The sequence below is a fragment of the Anarhichas minor genome, unplaced genomic scaffold, assembly GCF_050575085.1.
Source record: "Anarhichas minor isolate MPS153535 unplaced genomic scaffold, ASM5057508v1 ptg000014l, whole genome shotgun sequence".
In the NCBI taxonomy this organism is placed as follows: Eukaryota; Metazoa; Chordata; class Actinopteri; order Perciformes; family Anarhichadidae; genus Anarhichas; species Anarhichas minor.
In genome coordinates this window covers 12,655,154-12,674,753 of record NW_027466460.1, presented here as the reverse complement: position 1 = coordinate 12,674,753, position 19,600 = coordinate 12,655,154, and the positions used below count along the sequence as shown (strand labels likewise).

Genomic DNA, 19,600 nt, shown 5'->3' with positions numbered 1-19,600 from the left:
TTAAGATTTAGTGGTGGTTTCTAAAATATATTCTTTTATTCTACAGACGCAACTGGAATTTAAAAAAAAGTGGGTTTCTCTACAAAAATCTACTCTTTATCTGCAGGTTTTGCCCAGAACTCAGATAATTGTATGATGTTTATTTGACTCTGGTGTGAAAAAGCTGAGCTCTATGAAAGAAATCATTAAAAAGCTCAAAGCCACAGCGATATTATCTAAAAGTTAACCTCAAGGATCCAGAACGCAGCAGGAACTCTTCAGTATTTACATCTTCGTTTTTATTTTTGCTTCTCCAGTGTGAAATGTGACGGTGAAATGAAAAGCATCAGACCCTCAACTGTATCATTCTACCTGCTGCTGCCGCACACCGGAGTGACGATACGTAACTGCATCACGGTAACGGCCACATGCACGAACACACACGCGGTGTTTCCTATTTGTCATTGTCTGTTCATGGTGAATACATTTTACGTAGATTTAGGGGAGATTTTCTTTGCCTTCCAGATCTACAAATGTTTCACAAGTAAGTGTCAGATGTAGCTGTGAGTCCATCACCACCTTTTAATGCATGGACTTTTTTTTGCCTGTGAGCTTTTGAGTGTGAGTGAATGTTTGAATCCTTCACGATGGTCTCAAGTAGAATATTTAAAATGTTTTTTCCTCGCTCACCAGTTGTGGAGTTTGTGAAGCCAACAGCAGCACCATGTTCTACGGTTCTTCCTCTGGGGCCAGTATGTCCCTACCGTCCAAGAGCCGCCTGAAACGCCAGAGCAGGACCTTCACACAGGTACACACACACACACACACACACACACACACACACACACACGTATACACACAGCCATTTCAGTCTTTCAATCTCTAGAGATCCATCTAAATTTAAAAAAAAGGTCAAATTAAATGATGGAAACAAACGCACTCTAGCAAATGTTCATACAGTTTTTGGTGAAGTGCTTGGCTCTGCACTATATCTGATAATACCGTTACCTTAAAGGGCCACTTACAAAAAACAAACAAATATCCTCAGTCGTCTCTATTGGTATCCAGCCGTGTAGAACATCTTGGCTTTGTTTGCTGAGGTTGTGTTATCTAAAATCGATTGTTCAGTGTAAACGTGATTCGGTTTTGGGTTGCTGTTACATTTTTAGCTGCTAGAAAGAAGCATGACTCTAGGACATGGCAATGTTAATGCGAGTCTGAAGCCACACTAGTCCTGACTGAAATATCTTCCTCAGGATGAGCTGTCATAACTTTGGTCATCCCTGTCCTGAGGGTCAAGAAAAGATGTGAAGGAGAATTCATAAGGACAATAATAATGCTAAGACAAATGCAACTGCACTTAAATTAGGTCACATAATTGTGTGATGCCGGATGTTGTTGATGCGGGTGGTATTGGTGGTACTGGTGGTACTGCTGCAAGGAATTGTGGGACGGCATTGTCTCCTTTGTTTAAATGTATAATTTTCCAACGCTTTGATGCCTCAAAATATGTTGTTTGTGATTTTGTTGAACCGATCCTTTAATAAACATTGAAAGAAACGCATACTGTCTGTGATAAAGTGGGCCTAACGTGCATTCAGTATTGTTTGTCTGTCACCAGGTCCTGTACCGTACTCTGAGTTACAGAGACCGCGTCCCAGTAGAAACCGGAACAAACACTCGTGGGGACCGCCGCTCGACGACTGAACCCCCAGAGCGACCGACGGACGACCCAGCCGAACTCTCCACGCAGAGCTCGGCCCCCGGGGTGCTGAAGATTTTTGGAGATGAAATTTGTGCCGGTGCCAACTACAAGAGCGTCCTGGCCACCCCGCGCTCCAGTGCGCAGGAGCTGGTCAAAGAGGCACTCGAGCGCTACTCTCTGAACAAGAACGCGGCCCACTCTTACGTCCTGTGCGACGTGATCGGCCGCTTGGAGGGGGGAGGCGGGATAGGAGGAGGGGGGTGGCGAACTGAATGCTTGCGTGCGCTGGGGGACAATGAAAAGCCTCTGTTGCTGCAAGAGCTTTGGAAACCCAGAGAAGGACACGCTCGCAGATTTGAGCTGCGCAGGAGAGCAGAGGTGGAGGAATTCAACGCCAAGGAGAAGGACACCATCACTGCTGGTGAGGACACACACACATAAAGATAGACGGGTACACACACACGCACACACACAGCAGCTGGTCTAATTCCCTTCCTTTCTTGACATGTCAAACTCAGCAGAAAAGCACAGCTCGTTACCTCCTCTGCTGTGTGTGTGTGTGTGTGTGTGTGTGTGTGTGTGTGTGTGTGTGTGTGTGTGTGTGTGTGTGTGTGTGTGTGTGTGTGTGTGTGTGTGTGTGTGTGTGTGTGTGTGTGTGTGTGTGTGTGTGTGTGTGTGTGTGTGTGTGTGTGTGTGGAGAGAGATGCAGAATAAGATCTTTCGTCACAGTTATTATCATGCAGAGAAGATGTTGTTCTAGGGTGAACCATGAAGTGACCTTTATGTAGATTGGTTTACTGATAATGGATGAAAAGTTTGCCATTCTCACACTCACACACACACACTCACACATGCACACACTCCCCCCTGTGCATCCCGTTGAAGACATTTAGAAACAGTTAGTGTACTACAGTCTTCAGAGTATTTTCAGCCTTCACTTTGCGTTTCTCACGAAGCATGCCAGGGTTTACTGGTTGCTATGTCAACTTGTGTGGCAGCCAGGTAGTCAGTCAACAATCTTTTTTTTTTTTTTTTTTTTTTTTTAATTGTTGCACGGTACAGCTGTTGTACACTTTTTGGACAGGACACAAGACAATATTAACCAACCCTGTAAAAGCCATGAAAAGGGATACGGCTGGTGCTATTCTATTGTTTTCTAATAGTCAACAATTCCCATGAAAAGAGCACAACCCTTGATGTGTGTTAGACCATCTCTCAAGGCTGTCTGACCTACTCTGTATCACATATCATATCGTTTTGGCCATTGAGTGCCTGTATTTGTGCATAGAATTAGCACCTTAAATCTGCTCACTTTTCTGCATACGACGGGTCCCTCCTATTTTTGTGTGTATTATCACCGTGTATTTTTTTTTGAATTGGTTATTTCCTACAACAGCTGCTCACTGTAGATTTTACATTACTCAAAAACTAAATAGTGCATTTGGTGGGGACTGTTTTCAACCAGGGATTAATATGCATTTTGTGTGCCTGTGGGTATTTACAGCAGGACTATGTGTAGTGGATTGACTCAAAATATATTGCAGCAGTCGTTGTGATAAAGGAACATGTCAGGCTTTGGAAATGCATAGCTCAATTTGTTCACAATACGAAAAATAACGATTATCACCAGCCTTCTTTATGCAAAAGCATTCCTCACTGTGCTTGGAGACTTTTCAGTTACAGTTGCACAACAACAATATAATCACAACAAATAATGCCTTTGGAGATAGAACTGCTTTATTAACATATTAACACAAATATTTTCATTTTCACTCTAACCTTTTCTCTTTTTGTGTTATAGTGTTGAGAAAACTCACACACACCCTGGATTCTCTTTCTCTTCACTTCTCTGTCTTTCACCTGTTGTTTCCTCCCCTGGTGTATGTGCGAGCGTGCATGCACATGTGTGAACTGTGTGTATTTTGTACACACACTTTATGACTTCGAGATAGCACTTTAAAGGTACTGTAGGATTAATTAATTGCATTAATTACATGAACATATCACAGCCAAATGAATTGTAATATCAACCCTCAGTCATGCAATCTACATTCCCGACTCTGCTGGTTTTAATTATTATTAAATCAAAGACAAAAACACCCAAATCGACCAAAAAAAAATGCAGCTGTTGCTTGCCATCGACTGTGATATCTTAATAATTTGACAGTGATATGTTAGAGGGGGAAATCCTGTACCTCATACCTTTAACTGTATCTCTCCTTACTAACTGCTGATGTTACTCACTAGAGGCACCACAGACTCTTGCTCCACAGTGCATGTGCGTCTTGTGGTGTGCGGATGATGTCTGTGTGTATGGGGGTTATTCTGTGCTTGGTGTTTTGGTGAGGGGGTGTTTTCTCAGCCTCCTCTCCCTAACCCCTCCCACCCTGCTGTAGGGCCCAAAACCTCCCAATTCCTGGCGGCTCTAATGGGTCGGTCCGGGCTGGGCAAACACAGGAGCTCCCCCCTTCGGTCTGGTCGAGTGGTACAGTCCAGCTCTAAAGGTGGGGACTGGCCTCAGGTAGGGTGGCTGTCAGTCATTGCCATGGAGTCCACCTCTACCTGCGTTGTCACCAGCGCCACCCCCATTGCCAGTGATTCAACCAGTGTGTGTGTGTGTGTGTGCGCAGAGCCATCGCATGGCCACAAGTTAAAGTCATGAGGAGCTGCTCAGTTCATCTCCCATCAGGTTCAATGTTACGTGTGCTGCTCCATCCAGCACCATTTACTTCATCTGACCGGTTTGTTTCATGACGTTTCCACTCAGCTCACACATCACTGTTGATGCACTTATGTGCTGTACTTTACCCAGACTTCACTCATGAGTCACACATACATGCTAACGATGCACATGTCACGTTTCAGCACACTTTCTTCTTGTTCTCCACTTTCCCTCTGTGTCCTCAACCTCCCCTTCTCCCTGCTCTGCCTCTACCTTTTGATCCTTTTTTTTATTATTCTACTCCCGTTCTCCCTTTTGATCCTTTTTTTTTATTATTCTACTCCTGTTCTCCCTTTTGCTATTCTCTCTCCCTCCTTGTTTCTCTCTCTTACTCCTCCTCTCTGCCTCCCTGCAGATATTAATGCTCAGGCTCGTAAGCTCCAGAGGAACAGGGCGAAGGGGACGCTGACCCTGCCCCGATCTAGCAACTCATCCTTCAGCCGAAGCCTCAGCGAGACCAGCCTCAACCAGGTGGGGCCCTCACACTGAAGCCCAGTCAGGGTAATTGAGTGTCATAATTCGTGTAACTGTTGGCAATGAAATCCTGGATGCATGTGTGTTTCTGTGCGTGGGTCTGCAGCTGGGAGTGGGAGATGAGCCCAAGCGTTATTACTCCACCCTGCCAGGGCCCTTAAGGGGTCGGGAACGTGAGGCGGCCTCCAGCGGCCGGAAGAAAGAGGACGGGAGTCAGGGAGGGGTGAAGCACTCGCTTTACCAGTCCCCGCACCTCCTGCTGCTACAGGGATACAATCAGCAGGTGAGGAAAGGGAAGAGGTTCATGCGTCGTGTTAAGAGACGTCCAAAATGTCAGATGATGTGGTGTTCTTTGTGCCGTGTGTGGCAGGACTGTTTGGTGTACCTGCTGAACCGAGAGCAGCACACAGTCGGTCTGGAGACTCTATCAGCTCGCCCCAACATCTGCCTCTTCTCTCCTGACATCCTGCCACTCCACTGCCGCCTGCGCCGAGTCCCCGCGCCCCGCCGTCATGCCAGCAACAACAACAACAAGGGAGAGGAGCCGGGGGAGAGCCAGCGGTCCTGTGTTGCTGTCGAGCCAGTGCTCCACGCCACAGTTCTGGTGAACTTTTCTCGCTGCGAGCGCTCCACCACGCTGCGACACGGCGACCTGCTCTCCTTCGGAGCGCATTACATCTTCCTGTACAAGGACCCCACGGGCGCTAAGCCCTTGCCTGCGCAGACCTTGGCACGCCTTCGCTCCCTGGGGCAGCTTTACGATGTAGGGGTGGAGGAGGGAGAGGGCGGCGCTCAGACCTGTAAGATGTGCGGTTCTATGCTCAAGGACAGAGCAGCGCAGGTGTCCAGTGTTCCTGCAATCAGACGCAGCTTCAAACCTCACCTGGTGAAACCCCGCAGCGGGGGGACGGCAGCGGGAGGGCCCCATAGTTTGTCCGGAGGGGAGGGAGGAAGAGGAGGAGGAGGAGGAGGAGGAGGAGGGGGAGGGGAAGGAGGAAGAGGAGGAGGGGGTCAGAAGAGAAGGCTGCAGCTGGACTTTGACCAGACCCATGAAGACCAGCTGTTGAACAGGATTGTGTCTCTCATCGAACCTGGAGGTCTGTGCTCTGATTTATGTTATGATAGACAATATAAGATGCCCGTTTCACTTATGCAATGCAATGTTTTTATCTCAGTGGATGTATTGTGTTGCAGTTAAAATGTTATTTCATCAAAATTACAAAAAGCAATCTCACACTCCTCTAGTGGCATGTAGATGGTTTATATGTCCAGGTTTTGAGAAATATGTCTCTGACGACATTCAGTTGTCACCCCAATGAATGGAATTTCATTTGTGGTGTTCAAAGCATTGAACAATGTGTTTTTTAGATTCACAACAATAGGGAGGCTAGAATGAGTTCTTTAATAAACAGACAAATACACAGGTACAGTTCAGCACAGAGATTTGGGCGCAGTCGGCCCTTAGTGTTGAAACAAAAAGGAAATAAGGACACATGGTTAAACATGAGAGAAACAGTCCCATGCCATTCAGTATTTTTCACTCTTGTGTTTTTGTAGTCTAAAGGTATTTATACTAAGAAGTGTCCATGAAAAGCAACGTCAGAATCGGTGTCCTTGTTACTCCAGAAAATCCACAGACCTCACTTTCAGCTGTTTTCATGAAGTCCGTTTCCGAGACCGAAAGTAGTTCAAGTTTTTTTTTTTTAGAGGTATGTGAGAAAATGTACGCTTTTATAACTTGGGTGAACTCAACCTTTAAACTCCTTCCCAGGAGACGACCATAAGCTGACACCTGCCTACCTGCTGTGTCTGTGCATTCAACACTCGGCTTCAACCTTCCCACCTGGGAGTTTTGGAAAACTGCTGCTCAAGATTGTCCGACGAATCCAGACCATCGCATGGGTCAGTGCCTGTCTGTCTGTTTAACTGTCTCTCTCTGTATCTGTCTGCCTCTGTCTCTCTCTCTCTCTCTGTCTCTTGTCTCTGTCTCTCTGTGTCTTCCTGTCTCTCTGTGTGTCTACCTGTCTCTGTGGTGCTTTGGTCTCTGCTTAAGATGACCTCATGTGGAGAGAAACTGGTCAGCCATGTCAGGTCAGGTGAATAGCTGAAGAGGGTTGCATGTCACATGTTTTGTACTGTATTACACACACACACTATTCTGTCTATACAATGAATTGCATAGACATTTAGTTTAGCCATGAGATAACAGCCTAAATAATAGATACACTTTATATATATATGGAATTTGCTGTGTGCTTCTCTTCTTTTTCGCCCTGAAGGTTTATGTTTTATTTTTAGAAGAATGTATAAACTTTTGATATTAGGATGAGGTGGTCTGCCTCGGTTTTAAATCCCTGCTGGAAACCCAGAATATTTTACAGCCTACCGTGTTTTATTCTCAGGGTTATCTACTTTTTATCCTAAAATGGGTGTTGGGGGGGGGGGGGCATCTTATAAATAGAGTTAAGCCTTTATCCAGTGCAGTGAGTCACAAAGTAATTATCAACACGCGTCAGTGTGAGTGTGTTAGGCTTTGTAATAGTGGTATTTCTTTCTGCAGGTTAGTGATAGCGTCATGAAGTTTGGTTCTCCTACGCACATCCTAAAAGTTTAATGAGCTCTTAATTGCTGTGTGTGTGTGTGTGTGTGTGTGTGTGTGTGTGTGTGTGTGTGTGTGTGCGTGTGCGTGTTACAGGAGAAGACAAAGGATCTGGCTCAGAAGCAAGCTCAGCAGTGAGTATCGCTTTCCAACAGAAAGAGAGCATATGTGCTCATGTACCGTTTTTGAGTATGTATTTCGGTGTGTTCAGTATGTCTACCTAATGTGTTTAACCCTTCACTCTTTGTGTGTGTGTGTGTTTGTCCACATAGCCAGGACCCGGGCACCCTGTCTCTGCTCAGTATCTCAGACTTGATCCCAGACCTGCAGACCATCTTCTTCTGGATGTCCAACTCCATCGAGATCCTCTACTTTATACAGCAAAGAGCACCAGCGTACACACACAGCATAGAGACACTGCAAGGTACACACACTCACACACTCGCACTCGAGGGGTGTGAATGATGAGTTTGGAAACAACTTGGCTGAAGAGTCATTACTCACGCTGACATACAGAAGACACTGATGCAGCTACAGCTCTCCCTTCCTCTGCCTCTTTAAGTACGCCTCTATCTCTGTCATCTGTGTTTAGGCTCAAAGGAGTCGCTGCTATCTGCGACCATATCAGCCAATGAGGAGGCAATGACCATCTTGGAGGAAGTGATCATGTACACTTTCCAGCAATGTGTCTACTATATCACCAAGGTAACCCGTCACTGCGGCACATTTTTTTAAAATCACTTTTTATTCTTTATTAAACGGGCTGGATGAACGATAACAGGCTCATTAACACAGAAGAGCTCACACACAATGAACGACTAGATGTGGTCTGAATATGGATAAGTTAGACACTTCAGATCACTTTCATCACAATGACTGTGTGCGTCTGTCTGTCTGTCTGTCTGTCTGTCTCTCCCCCCCCCCCCCCAGGCTCTTTATGTAGTGTTACCAGGTTTGTTGGACTGTAATCCATTCCCAGTCGACAGCTCTGAGCCCTGCTGGAAAGGAGGTGTAGGGTTTCCCGAACCTATACGCAGGGTCCTGCAGGTAAGCACATGTATTGTATTGTATTGTAGTACAGTTAGGGTTGTTATATCCACTTAACATTTTTAAATAGCCTGTATAGATTCGTTTTTAAATCATAATTTAAAGACAAAAAAAATACTCAATCAAATATAGTTTTTCCCCTAGACATAAAATGAGTAAATTTTACTGCTTAAAAAGTCTTACAATCCTTCTCCCTCATTGAAAAATCCAGAATCTATGAATATACAAATATTGTTCATTTAAAAAGTTAAACTGCTCAACAGATGTCTCCCATGTCACTGAAAAGTCCATTCTCAGTGTTTGTGCGCTGGGTGCTTCACGGTTCCACATCAAACCTGTCAGAGCTTCTTACTGGACTGTGATTGGCTCTCAAGCTGGTTGTGATGTCAGAAAATTCAGCTTGAATATACAAGTCTTTAACTCGTATTTGAAAAATTCTGTGCCATTGTGTGTGTCCTTGAAGTCTAACAAATGTGATGAATGAATGTCTTTCCTCGTAAAATATTCGCCAATTTTTAAGTATTTCAAAATCCTGCATTGTTTCCGTCCACGTTTATTATTTGTTGTCCATATTTGACATAGACATAAGCAACAATGGTTGCATGTGTTTTGACAGCAACACTATTTCTGTGCTCACCTGTGTGTTAACATATGTGTGTGCAGGTGTTTCAGAATGGCCAGGAGCTTTTGCAGGGCTACCAGGTCCATCCGGAGATTCAGGCTCAGATGTTCGCTTACCTCTTCTTCTTCTCCAACGTGTCGCTGTTTAACCAGCTAATGGACAAAGGTAGGGCAAAAAGCATGCACACTCACCCTCCATTAGACCTCCCTCAGGATTTGTACAGTTGTTGGTGTGTAAGAGAGAGAGAGAGAGAGAGAGAGAGAGAGAGAGAGAGAAAGCGAGTGTCCTTGTGTCCTTGTCAGCATTTTGACAGACTAACAGATTTGTCCTCAATGCCCTTCCCATATCTGCATTCTGTCTTCCCCCCCCCCTCTCCTCCTCCTTCTTGCCTTCCTTCCTTCCATCTGGCCATCAGGGGGTGAGACAAAGAAGAGTAGAGGTTGGATTGGATGAGGGAGAGAGAGAGGAGACAGGGGAGGGGGGGGAGAGATGGGGAAAGGTCAGAGTGAAGGGTAAAAGGCTGGAGGGCCACTTAGTTGTTGTGATAACCTTGCTATTAGTCTATTACCTTGTCTAAATACAGACGAAATAGTCATTTACCCCCCGGCTTTTTCCATGTGTCCGACCACCTATTACGTCCAACCTCTCCACACCGTCCCTCTGTATCTCTAGCCACACAGATACACATTCACGCCATGTGTCTTCATTAGCCAAAGCAGACAGGAGAGATCACATGTCTGGCAGAAGGAGAAGGAGAAATACCTTTATATTCATGCAGAGGGCCCCCCCCCCCTCCTCATCTCCACCTCCCTCTCTCCATCCGTCTGGCTTTCTCTTCCTCTCCCTCGCTACCCTTTCTGTCGCTCATTGACATTTCTCCACCGCTGGTGTCCATGGTAACAGTGAAGTGAGTTTGTGGCAGGTAACGCTGACGTTTGCACCGAGCGCTCTGCAACACTCGCTCTGTTGGCTCGATTCTATGGCAACTCAGAAGGAGATGTGACGTGGTGCAGAAGCTCCTGGATTTGTATGATTGTGTGTGTACGTGTGTGTGTTTGGGAGTGTACAATGACTTATCTGTGTTTAAAGGTTAGTGTGTGTTTGTAAACCGGCTGCTTTGAAGCATTATGACACTTGCTGGGAGGTTAAGTGATGTCTCGTCCATTTACGAGGCCCCACACATAGATTACTTTATGCCTAGACATAAGCCTATTACAGAGGGGTGTGTGTGTGTGTGTGTGTGTGTGTGTGCGCGCGCGTGTGCGTGTGCGTGTGTGTGTGTGTGTGTGTGTGCACACCCAAAACATATGGCAGAATATTTGAAAGGTTGTGTGCGTGTGTGTCTGCACATAATGCTGATTGTCTGCCTGAAGCTCCCTGTCATGTCTAACGTGTAGAGGGAGAAATTCAGTGTTATTGAAAACTGTCGAGTGCCAAAAACTGGCATTGATTGTCAGATTAAATTCATAATATTGTTTCCTTATGATGCCAGACAGTTCCTGATCTTACCTTCATCTTTCTATGAAGTGGGACTGATGGTTTTGGCTTCACAGACTCGATACAAGAGTGCAAAGTCTCTCATAATTCTTTGACTTTAATAAATATCTTGCAAATTGTATCTTCATTTTTACTATTTTCTGACATTTTAAGGACCAAACGATTAATTAATTAATTGAGAATATAATTAGCAGATTAATTGATAATGGAATAATCATTAGTTGCAGTTTGTAGTCAGTGTTTTTGGAGCGGATACTGGTATTCATTCTATTTCATAATGTTTGTGTCTACTTGCTGAGTGCAGATGGAAAGTAGCAAGTAGCTAAATCTGGTACATCTCTGAGGATCAGATGAGTTCTTTTGTAGTCCCTGATTATTAAAAAACACTGGTTTCAAAACACATATTGTTTTGGCTTTTTGTGCACAGACACTCGGGTACCGTTAGCATAAGTCCAGTTGTTTGTCATCGTTTGTAGCAAACCCCAGCAGAGGCCTGAGCTCACATTGGGGGGTTAGCCTATTTCAGAAAGCTTACATAGGAATTATAGCTGCAGTGAGGTAAAGCAACGACAGATTGACAAACTATGGGATACCATCTCGACAAATGCCAGATTTCAACTTAGCGCCTTCTTAACTTTACACAAAACTTCCTTTCAGTTCTTTGACGTGCACCAGAGAAAGAGAGGATTACACAGAGTGAAGAATGCGAGCTGTGTGCTGGTTTGTTGTCAGCTGAGCCGCTCTGCAGCAGTCGATTTGTATTCTGCGATGAGCAGGTGGCTGTTGCTATTGTTTCAATAACTTTGATATCGACTTACTTAAAATGCACGTCTGTAGTGTATAATATATGTATTGTCGTACGAGACAAACGCATGCAGAGAAACACAAATGCAGTCTCTATTGTAGTCTGCTTTTCTCTCAGACATGCTCACACCCAAGAATAGAAATCTTCTGCAGTGCCTCTGATGAAAATATGCAAACACTCACTGTGGTGTGTGTGCGTGCGTGTGTGTGTGTGTGTGTGTGTGTGTGTGTGTGTGTGTGTGTGTGTGCGTGCAGGTCCATCTCGGGGTTGGTTCCAGCGCTCGAAGGTGTTGCAGATTCAGGCGTGTTTGCGGATGGTCATGGAGTGGGCAAGCAGGTCCGGTCTGGGACATCTGGCTGACAAATTCTTCACCAAACTCATCAGCACTGTGTCCATACTGGCCATTCCCCCGCAGCAGCTCACACAGGTACCACGCACACACACGCACACGCACACATTTGCCCACAATATTATACAGGATTGCTAGGAAGGTTTCGCCAGGATCAACTTGTTACTGCCTGCACATTGTCTTACCTCCTGATTGCTTGGTTGTATTTAAAAAAAGAACTTCCGATTAATTTCTCCTCTCTTTCCTTCCCTTCTTTCATTTCTTCTCTGTGTGCAGATGAGTTGGCGAGCTTTGTCCAGTGAGCACCCGGCTCTGAAGCCTGTCCAGCTGCACAGGATTCTCACCCAGTACCAGCTCACAGCGGAGATAGGCCCCGTCCCAACATGGCAACCCAGCAGCGAGGACGAAGCGTATATATACAGAACAGGTAAATGTGTCAATTTGTGGGCGAGAGAATTGACTTTACTGTGCAATTAATCATGTGTCCAGCAGTTAAACAATTTAGGATTTTTGAATGGGGGTGAAGAGGTTTTAAATATTTTTTTTAACAAAGTAAACAAACTTTGTGGAAAAACCATATCAGACATCAGAGATAGTGGAATTACTCAGATCTTTTACTTGTAACTGGTTCTGAAAAAGGCTCAATTTAATACTGATGCCTCTATAATATGAACTGCATAAGTAAACAAGACTATTAGCAAGAAGATTGGCTATTTCTTTATAGTTATTCTGAATGCTTTTCATCGTTGCCACTGGGTCGGCGAAATCACAGGAAATCATGCTGGTTCACCATAAAGTCCTTCAGCTCAGACGCCTGTCCTGCATGCACATTCTTACTTTATTAATAATACATTAGCATCAGCATGAAAATATACAAAAAGTACCAAATGTACTGTATGTAATGTATGCATTATATTAATGGATTATAATTATTGACACATTAAGAACTATTTTGTGTGTACATCCTACATATATATTAGTTTATTGTAATTTTTTGATTAACCTAAGTTTGCAGAGTAACTAGTAACTCTTGCTGTCAGTTAAATGTAGTTGAGTGAAAAGTTCAATATTTGCCTCTCATTGTATAAGAAATATAAATTAACGTAAAATGGAAATGCTCAAATGAAGTACAAGTAACTCAAAACTGTGGGGGAGCTTTACAGCAATCCTGGATCAGGTCTTTTATGACGTGTGTGTGTGTGTGTGTGTGTGTGTGTATAGGTGGGTTAACATCAGTTTGTGTGTCTGTTCAGTGGACCTCCTGGAGAGCTTTGAGAACCACCCTCCCATAGTGCTGCCCAGCGCCGGCTTCAGAGTGGACCTGGACAGCGAGTGCGTGGAAGACAGCATCTACAGACAGCTGCTCTACATCCGCCACTACCTGTGGGGGCTACGCACCAAGACGCAAACGCACACCAACACTCCCAGTGTGCACACGCACTCCAATGGAACCAACACAGCTGACTGGCCCGACATTCAGGTCAGAAAACACATACTGCATACTGTGAAATGCACACACCTAGCAGTAATCCAGGCCATGTGCCTCGGCAGCTGTGGCCGTTGAGGAGTTCCTCATAATCCCATAAATGAAAGACAAAAACCCTCTACTCCAGCCAACCCGCACACACATACACATATTCACTCACAGAAACCTAGACATGGTTAAATCATGGTTAATCTGATTAGTCTTTAGGCTGTCTAATTAGTGGGAACGGCTGACTAGACCATAATCCCTAGTGTTACTGCGCCCTCATATGTACACATATACACGCACACAGAAATGCATACATTCTAAAATATGTTAAATGGTGAATTATTCCAATTAAAGATGACTAAAGGATGCATAATTATGTTGACAGTTATCCAGGAACAAAGCTTTTTGTGCACTGCAACAACAAAACTTTTTCATAAGCGAAAGATAACAGGAAGATTTATTTCCCTTCTATTTTCTAATAATTGCACCCTCATGTTAGACCTCATACTGTCTCTAAAGTCTTTCTGTCCAATCCCGACACAGAGGGAGTTGTTGCCTCCGGCCCACAGCAGTCCCCGCTCTGGGGGTCCTGGGGACGAGGTGACGGCAGAGACGGGAGAGGAGAGAGGACGGGACAGGCCTCCAGGCCAATCACACACACACAGCCTCAGAAGGAACGGCACCATCCACCACACTCGGACAGCAAATCCAGACCCGTCCTGCCTTTTGACCCCTCCCAACACCCCGCTGTACCCAGAAGGAGGAGGAGGAGGAGGAGGAGGAGGAGGGGGAGGGGGGCATATCACAGGCCCCAACACTCAGACTAACGGCAGCACCAGCAGAACTTTGGCAGAGTGTAAAAAGACCAACGGACTCATCACCAACGGACTGGACGGTAGGCTGTATACTATACAGGAGGTGGGCAAAAATAACAGCAACACATGAGCAGCGTATTGGAATCCAGAATAGAAACACGACAATTAATGGTCTTAAAAATGACCACTGTGTAATCAACAACACGGTCAGCTTCACATAAGTCGTATTTTTTTTAAATCACATATTGTATGGTGTTATTGTTATTTTTGCCACTCCAAAGTTCATTATACACGATATTAGGGATTCACCGATCTTGTTCCAACTTGGATACCTCAGGGTTACGGTATGGCCGATATGGTACCAGTGCTATCTTTCCCCCAAATTTGAGCTCTGTATATCTCCCTACAGGGAACTCATTAGACTAGTTGTTATGTAAGGTAACAAAGAGGACAGAATTTGCTACGGCAGTAAAAACTGACTGAATGAATGTAAGTCATAACAAACTGTATTTTATGTTGATTGGTTACGTCATTACAGGGTTTTTGATCGGTGCATCCCTACACCACACCTTATCCGTACACAATACACACACTGCATAACAAACTGTGTTTCACATGATGGTGAAGATAAAGTCCTTCACCCTACTGTAAGACATTGTCTGTCATGTTGGTCTGTCTCCCTCCCTCCCTCGCTTGCTTCACTCGGTTCATTTCTGAGGTAACAGGACACGGTGACCTATTTTGACAACACCGGCACAAAATGAGTGCCATTCTAAATTCACTTAAAGCTGCATTCATCAATACTGTTTATATTTATGGTTTAAATGACTACACTAAATGGTGAGCGGTCACTTGTAGCAATGAACCCACAAAAGAATCATCACAGACGCTGCACAAACAAAGATTTTTAGCGTCTTTTAGCTCATACATTTGGTTTAACAACACATTTAGTGTTTGATTCATAAGCTCTCATTTTCAGATGCCGTTATCTGATGCAAAAATGTTCTGATTAACCCAATGTACGCTACCTGCCGACCACCAAATGACTAGCTGGACTAGAATTTAGAACAGTTGGATTTCAGAGACAAAATGAAGTCCTGGAAAACGATTCCAATTGGAGATAATGTTGCTTCCTGTATGCTTGATGTGCAAGTAGGCAATTGTTTCCAAACAATTTAATCATAACAACTTCATAAGGTGATTGTACTGTATCAGAGTTTTGCATACCACTGATTGTTTTGTGGTTCTTCTGTCCCCAAGAGACCAACAATTGATGAATGTAGCATTAAATGTGCACTACTTTAGTTGAATTGCTGAAACGCATCGGTCAGCTCTGTGCCTCCCTTGACAGCAGTATCTTGCCTGTGCAGTTTTTAACAGTGTAGTGAGTGTGACATCTGCAGGTTCTAGTCAGAAGCACATGTCTGTGTGTCAGGTTAGCTTTGTAGCATGTAGCATGTGTGTCAGTATCTGTGTGTGTGTGTGTGTGTGTGTGTCTTTTGCACAGAAATACCTTTTATGTTTGTCCAACCCCAAAGCAAGACCCTATGTGTTTGTGTGTGTGTGTGTTTGTGTGTATTTGGGTGTCCGTGTCCTCTGCAGGGTGTATTAGTGGGTGTGAGTTTCCTTTCCCTGTGTCCTCCCTTGGCGCCCCTCCCCTTCCTGATGACTTGTGTGTGGTGTTTGTAGTGGAGCTGGACAAGGGACCCTACGGACTGGGCATGGGACTCATAGACGGCCTGGTGAGTAGATAAATGTTTAAAAACATATTTGACATTTTATCTTACCCGTTACTTAAGGTTTCAGCAGTGTGTTTTTGTCTTTGTGAAACAGTTGGTTATACAGTTGGTGCTATTACTACTTTTGAAGAATAAGTTAAAAACACATATGTACTGTACATATATGTTTTAGCATTAGATAAAAAAAGTGATAGAATAGTATGTCATATATATGTCATAATAGTCATAGTAAAGCATAAGAAAATCATAAGACGTTAAAGGATAGTATGCCATTAAAATATCAACAAAAGAAAGTCATAGTATAGTGTCGAAGAAAAGTCAGTATAGTATAGTCTGTTGAAAAGTTATGTTGAAAAAAAGGTCATAGTTTAGTCTGTCTAAAAAAATCTTAGTCATAGTATAGTAAGCCAAAAATGTGTCTAAAAAAGTAATAGTATAGTTAAAGCAAAAAATGATTTGCTTTATGTCGAAAAAAGTCTTTAAAAAAAGTCATAGATAGCACAGTACGTCAAAAAAAAGTTTACTTTTTCGAAGAAACATCACAGGAAAGTATGTCATAATAAAGTATGTCAAAAAAGTCATGTCATGGTCCGACTCTAGGACATGGACAAATAAGGGAAGCATATGCAATTTTTTTTATTTAAAAGAAAGGATTTAAACAAAGGTTTATTCATTTTACCAAATGTAACAAATTCTAACAAATGGGACTGACGGGGAAACATCCCACCAAAGTAAGGGAGGCATATAAAGACATAAAGTATACAGCACATTAAAAGTCCAACATAGCACAAAGTGGTGCCAGGGAAAAAAAAATAAAAAACACAAATCCCAGGATGGGGTGAGTCTTATAGACTGGAAACATTAGCCAGCTGCCTCCACATGCTTGAATGAATCCAGCTCCAGGTACACTAAAAGATACGGCAAGAAAGTAACCTCCTGGGGCCGTTACATGTAACATTTCCAAAAAAGTCATAATATAATATTCCCAAAAAAAAAGATTATAAAATAGTATGTAGAAAACAAATTCTTAAAAATTCATAGTATAGTAAGTGAAAAAAGTAATTGTAAAGTGTACCAAAACAAGTAATAGCAAAGCATGTAGAGAAAAGGTCACAGTATATTATGACCATAAACGAGTCATAAAGTTATGTTGAGAGGCAATCACAATGTAATCAAACTCACATTTAAACCGCTGATTGTAACGGTTCTTTCGTGTCATGTAGAAGTTTTAACGGCCATATACTGAGGACGGAAAATAGTGGGCACGTACTTTAATTCATCAATCAGCTCTATCTATCTATCCATCAGATGCTCCCCTAAATAATGGACGAGCTTAAAACACTTCTCCCCTCTGCAGCACACTCCCCTCAACGCTCCAGGCATTTACATCCGGACTCTGATCCCCGACGGACCCGCTGCCTCCGACGGCAGACTGAGGATCGGAGATCGCATCCTGGCTGTGAATGGGACCAGTCTGATCGGAGCAGACTACCAGAGGTACAGAGGACGCTTCAGTGGTGCTTAAGCCAATTGATTACTTTGATTGATTGGTGCCCAGACGGTCATCCTTACTCTGTCTCTGCTGAGCTTCACGTAACTGGACTCTCTCTCTCTCTCTCGCTCTCTCTCTACTTCCTCCTGTATGCTCCTTGCAGTGCGGTGGATCTGATTCGTCTGGGAGGAGGTCGTCTGCGCTTCCTGGTGGCCAAGTCTGACCCCGATGTCTCGGAGAAGATCAGTGCCTCCTCCTGCTGATCCACCAAGATGTGCACAAACACACAGGACTGGGAGAGACGAACGTGTGCACGTACGTACGCAGCATGAATTATGAATGTGAAACCTAGCGTCAGCACTGCACAAAGCCAAGCAATCAAACTGGAGATAACGCTCCGTGACTCCACTCCACAGCTGCCAGACCTGCTTCCCTCATGCTGACTCCCACTGGGTTTGTGTGACAGACGGAATCTGTAACCCACCGCGGCATCAAAGGAATACGCTGCGAGGAAAAGTTGCCTAATTAATCAGCGTTTGAGGCAGGCGAGGTCTAACCAGCCAGTGTGCAGACTGATGGGGTTTAAAGCACAGTAGATTGTAGGCTTCGAATTTCTCTTCAGTCAGCGCTCGGAGCATGTGCGCACATTGGACTTTTTTTTTCCCACCTGTATTTTAGAAAATGTATTCGTAATTTAGTCATTAAGTAGCATGGTGAACTAGCTAGCCAGCTCTCAGACAAAGGGACTCTGTTGGGACTCAAACTGAAGATGTACTTAACAATTCCAAAAAAAGCATTTTGCAGACAAACCAGAGGAACGGCGGATGTTTTACACGGTGCTTTTAGAGTGTTGTATGTTTTATAATTCTGTTTGACGGCAACTCACGAAGCATCATCAGTGTCCGCTCAACAGACTAAACCGTTGACTTTTGTACTGGAGAGTGGGGTGACAGAGGAAGGAAACTCGAGACCTACGACCCCAGCTCTCGCGTTTCACTTTGAGCCTCATCACCGGACTTTATACCTCTACTGGAATAAGAGATGCGCCCTTGAGGCTTCACATACACATACACAGGGGATGTGCCGCTGTTGTAGGAACATTGTTTATTAATTACTGGATCATCAAGACAACGTGCTTCACTCCAGAGTTTCTGATGCACAACCCTTGTGTGTACAAACCTCCCTTTTGTTGTGAATATATGCTCTATGTATCTGGTTATGAGGTGTAAACAGTAGTTTGTAAATATATAACACTTGGTCACATATTGTTTGGACATTTAAAGGAGAAACTGCATTTAGGGAATTAATCATTTTGGTCAATATATTGGTTATTAAACATTGAAACCTACTGATGGAAAGAAAAATAACTAGTATTTTCTGGAATGACAAATATAGTTATGGATTCTTTTTCTAAATGTTATTAATTTAAGTACTATGAACAGAAATCAAACTGTTACTGCTCACACAGGTTGTTAGCTGCATTGTTTTTGGAGGGGGACACTGAGACAGTGTCTCTGGATAATCTATTGACCTCACTGGTTTTTAAAAGGACTATTTCTTTGATATAAAGTAGTCCCGAGGAAGACTATTCACCTGTGAGGTCTGGATTATATGGAGTAACTGGGACATTTTTTTCTGAAAGATGTTGCTGGTTATTGTTTTTTTAATTAAGTAACTTTTCTTTGTGAGAAAAAAAAACTGGATTTATTAGTGTATTGAGGTGGCGGCATATCAAAAAAATCTAGGCAAGCAAAACCAAAACTATTGGCAGACTAACATGTGAACATGTCATTGGGCTGCGCTGACTCTTTAAGAGTTCCAGCTAGAACAACACCATTTTATAAAGTCCAAAGCTTGGCTCACTACAGTTAATCATTAAGTCTGTAAAATGTCTAAATAATTTAGAAAAATGCCCAGCTTGTCCGTCCAAAGGTCCAAAAGATTACATTTACAAGTATTTAGAAGTTAAACAAGCCAATATCTTTATCTGAATGATCAAAAGTAATTGACTAATCGTTTCAGCAGTATTGTTACACTGTTTGGTTTGATTTGTATTTCTTGTGAATCAGTCTGAACATTGTTTCGCCCCATCAGCTTTGTTGTACTCTCCACTTTTAACTGTTAGTTTTTTTTGCAGTAACAAGATTTTATTTTTGTGAGTTTTAAAATTTGTATGCAAATGATCTCATGCATGTCTATTCTTCCTGGTCATTATTTATACTGTTGTGACGATGATGGTACCTAAGAATAAAGATGGTTGGATACCTGCATTTGTCACCAA

The 19,600-nt window shown here is 43.5% G+C and overlaps 1 protein-coding gene across 1 annotated transcript; it reads left to right on the top strand.

Annotated features, from left to right (window-relative positions):
- The first annotated feature begins 676 nt into the window (after positions 1–676).
- On the top strand, positions 677–19,589 carry radil (Ras association and DIL domains). The gene is made up of 19 exons (XM_076091540.1): positions 677–787; positions 1,601–2,105; positions 4,081–4,188; positions 4,762–4,877; positions 4,987–5,163; positions 5,251–5,977; positions 6,652–6,782; positions 7,576–7,613; positions 7,752–7,903; positions 8,072–8,184; positions 8,410–8,526; positions 9,190–9,313; positions 11,705–11,877; positions 12,076–12,226; positions 13,053–13,279; positions 13,817–14,168; positions 15,691–15,830; positions 17,185–17,324; positions 17,483–19,589. Exons 1-19 carry the CDS (start codon positions 704–706, stop codon positions 17,580–17,582), a joined length of 3,675 nt encoding a protein of 1,224 aa, XP_075947655.1. The 5' UTR covers positions 677–703; the 3' UTR covers positions 17,583–19,589.
- Positions 19,590–19,600: the final 11 nt, after the last annotated feature.

Coding starts and splice junctions, on each gene's coding strand:
- radil (XM_076091540.1), top strand. CDS start 704: ATGTTCTACGGTTCTTCCTCTGGGGCCAGTATGTCCCTACCGTCCAAG. Junction 8,527..9,189: donor CTATACGCAGGGTCCTGCAG/GTAAGCACATGT, acceptor ATGTGTGTGCAG/GTGTTTCAGAATGGCCAGGA. Junction 11,878..12,075: donor CCCCGCAGCAGCTCACACAG/GTACCACGCACA, acceptor CTCTGTGTGCAG/ATGAGTTGGCGAGCTTTGTC.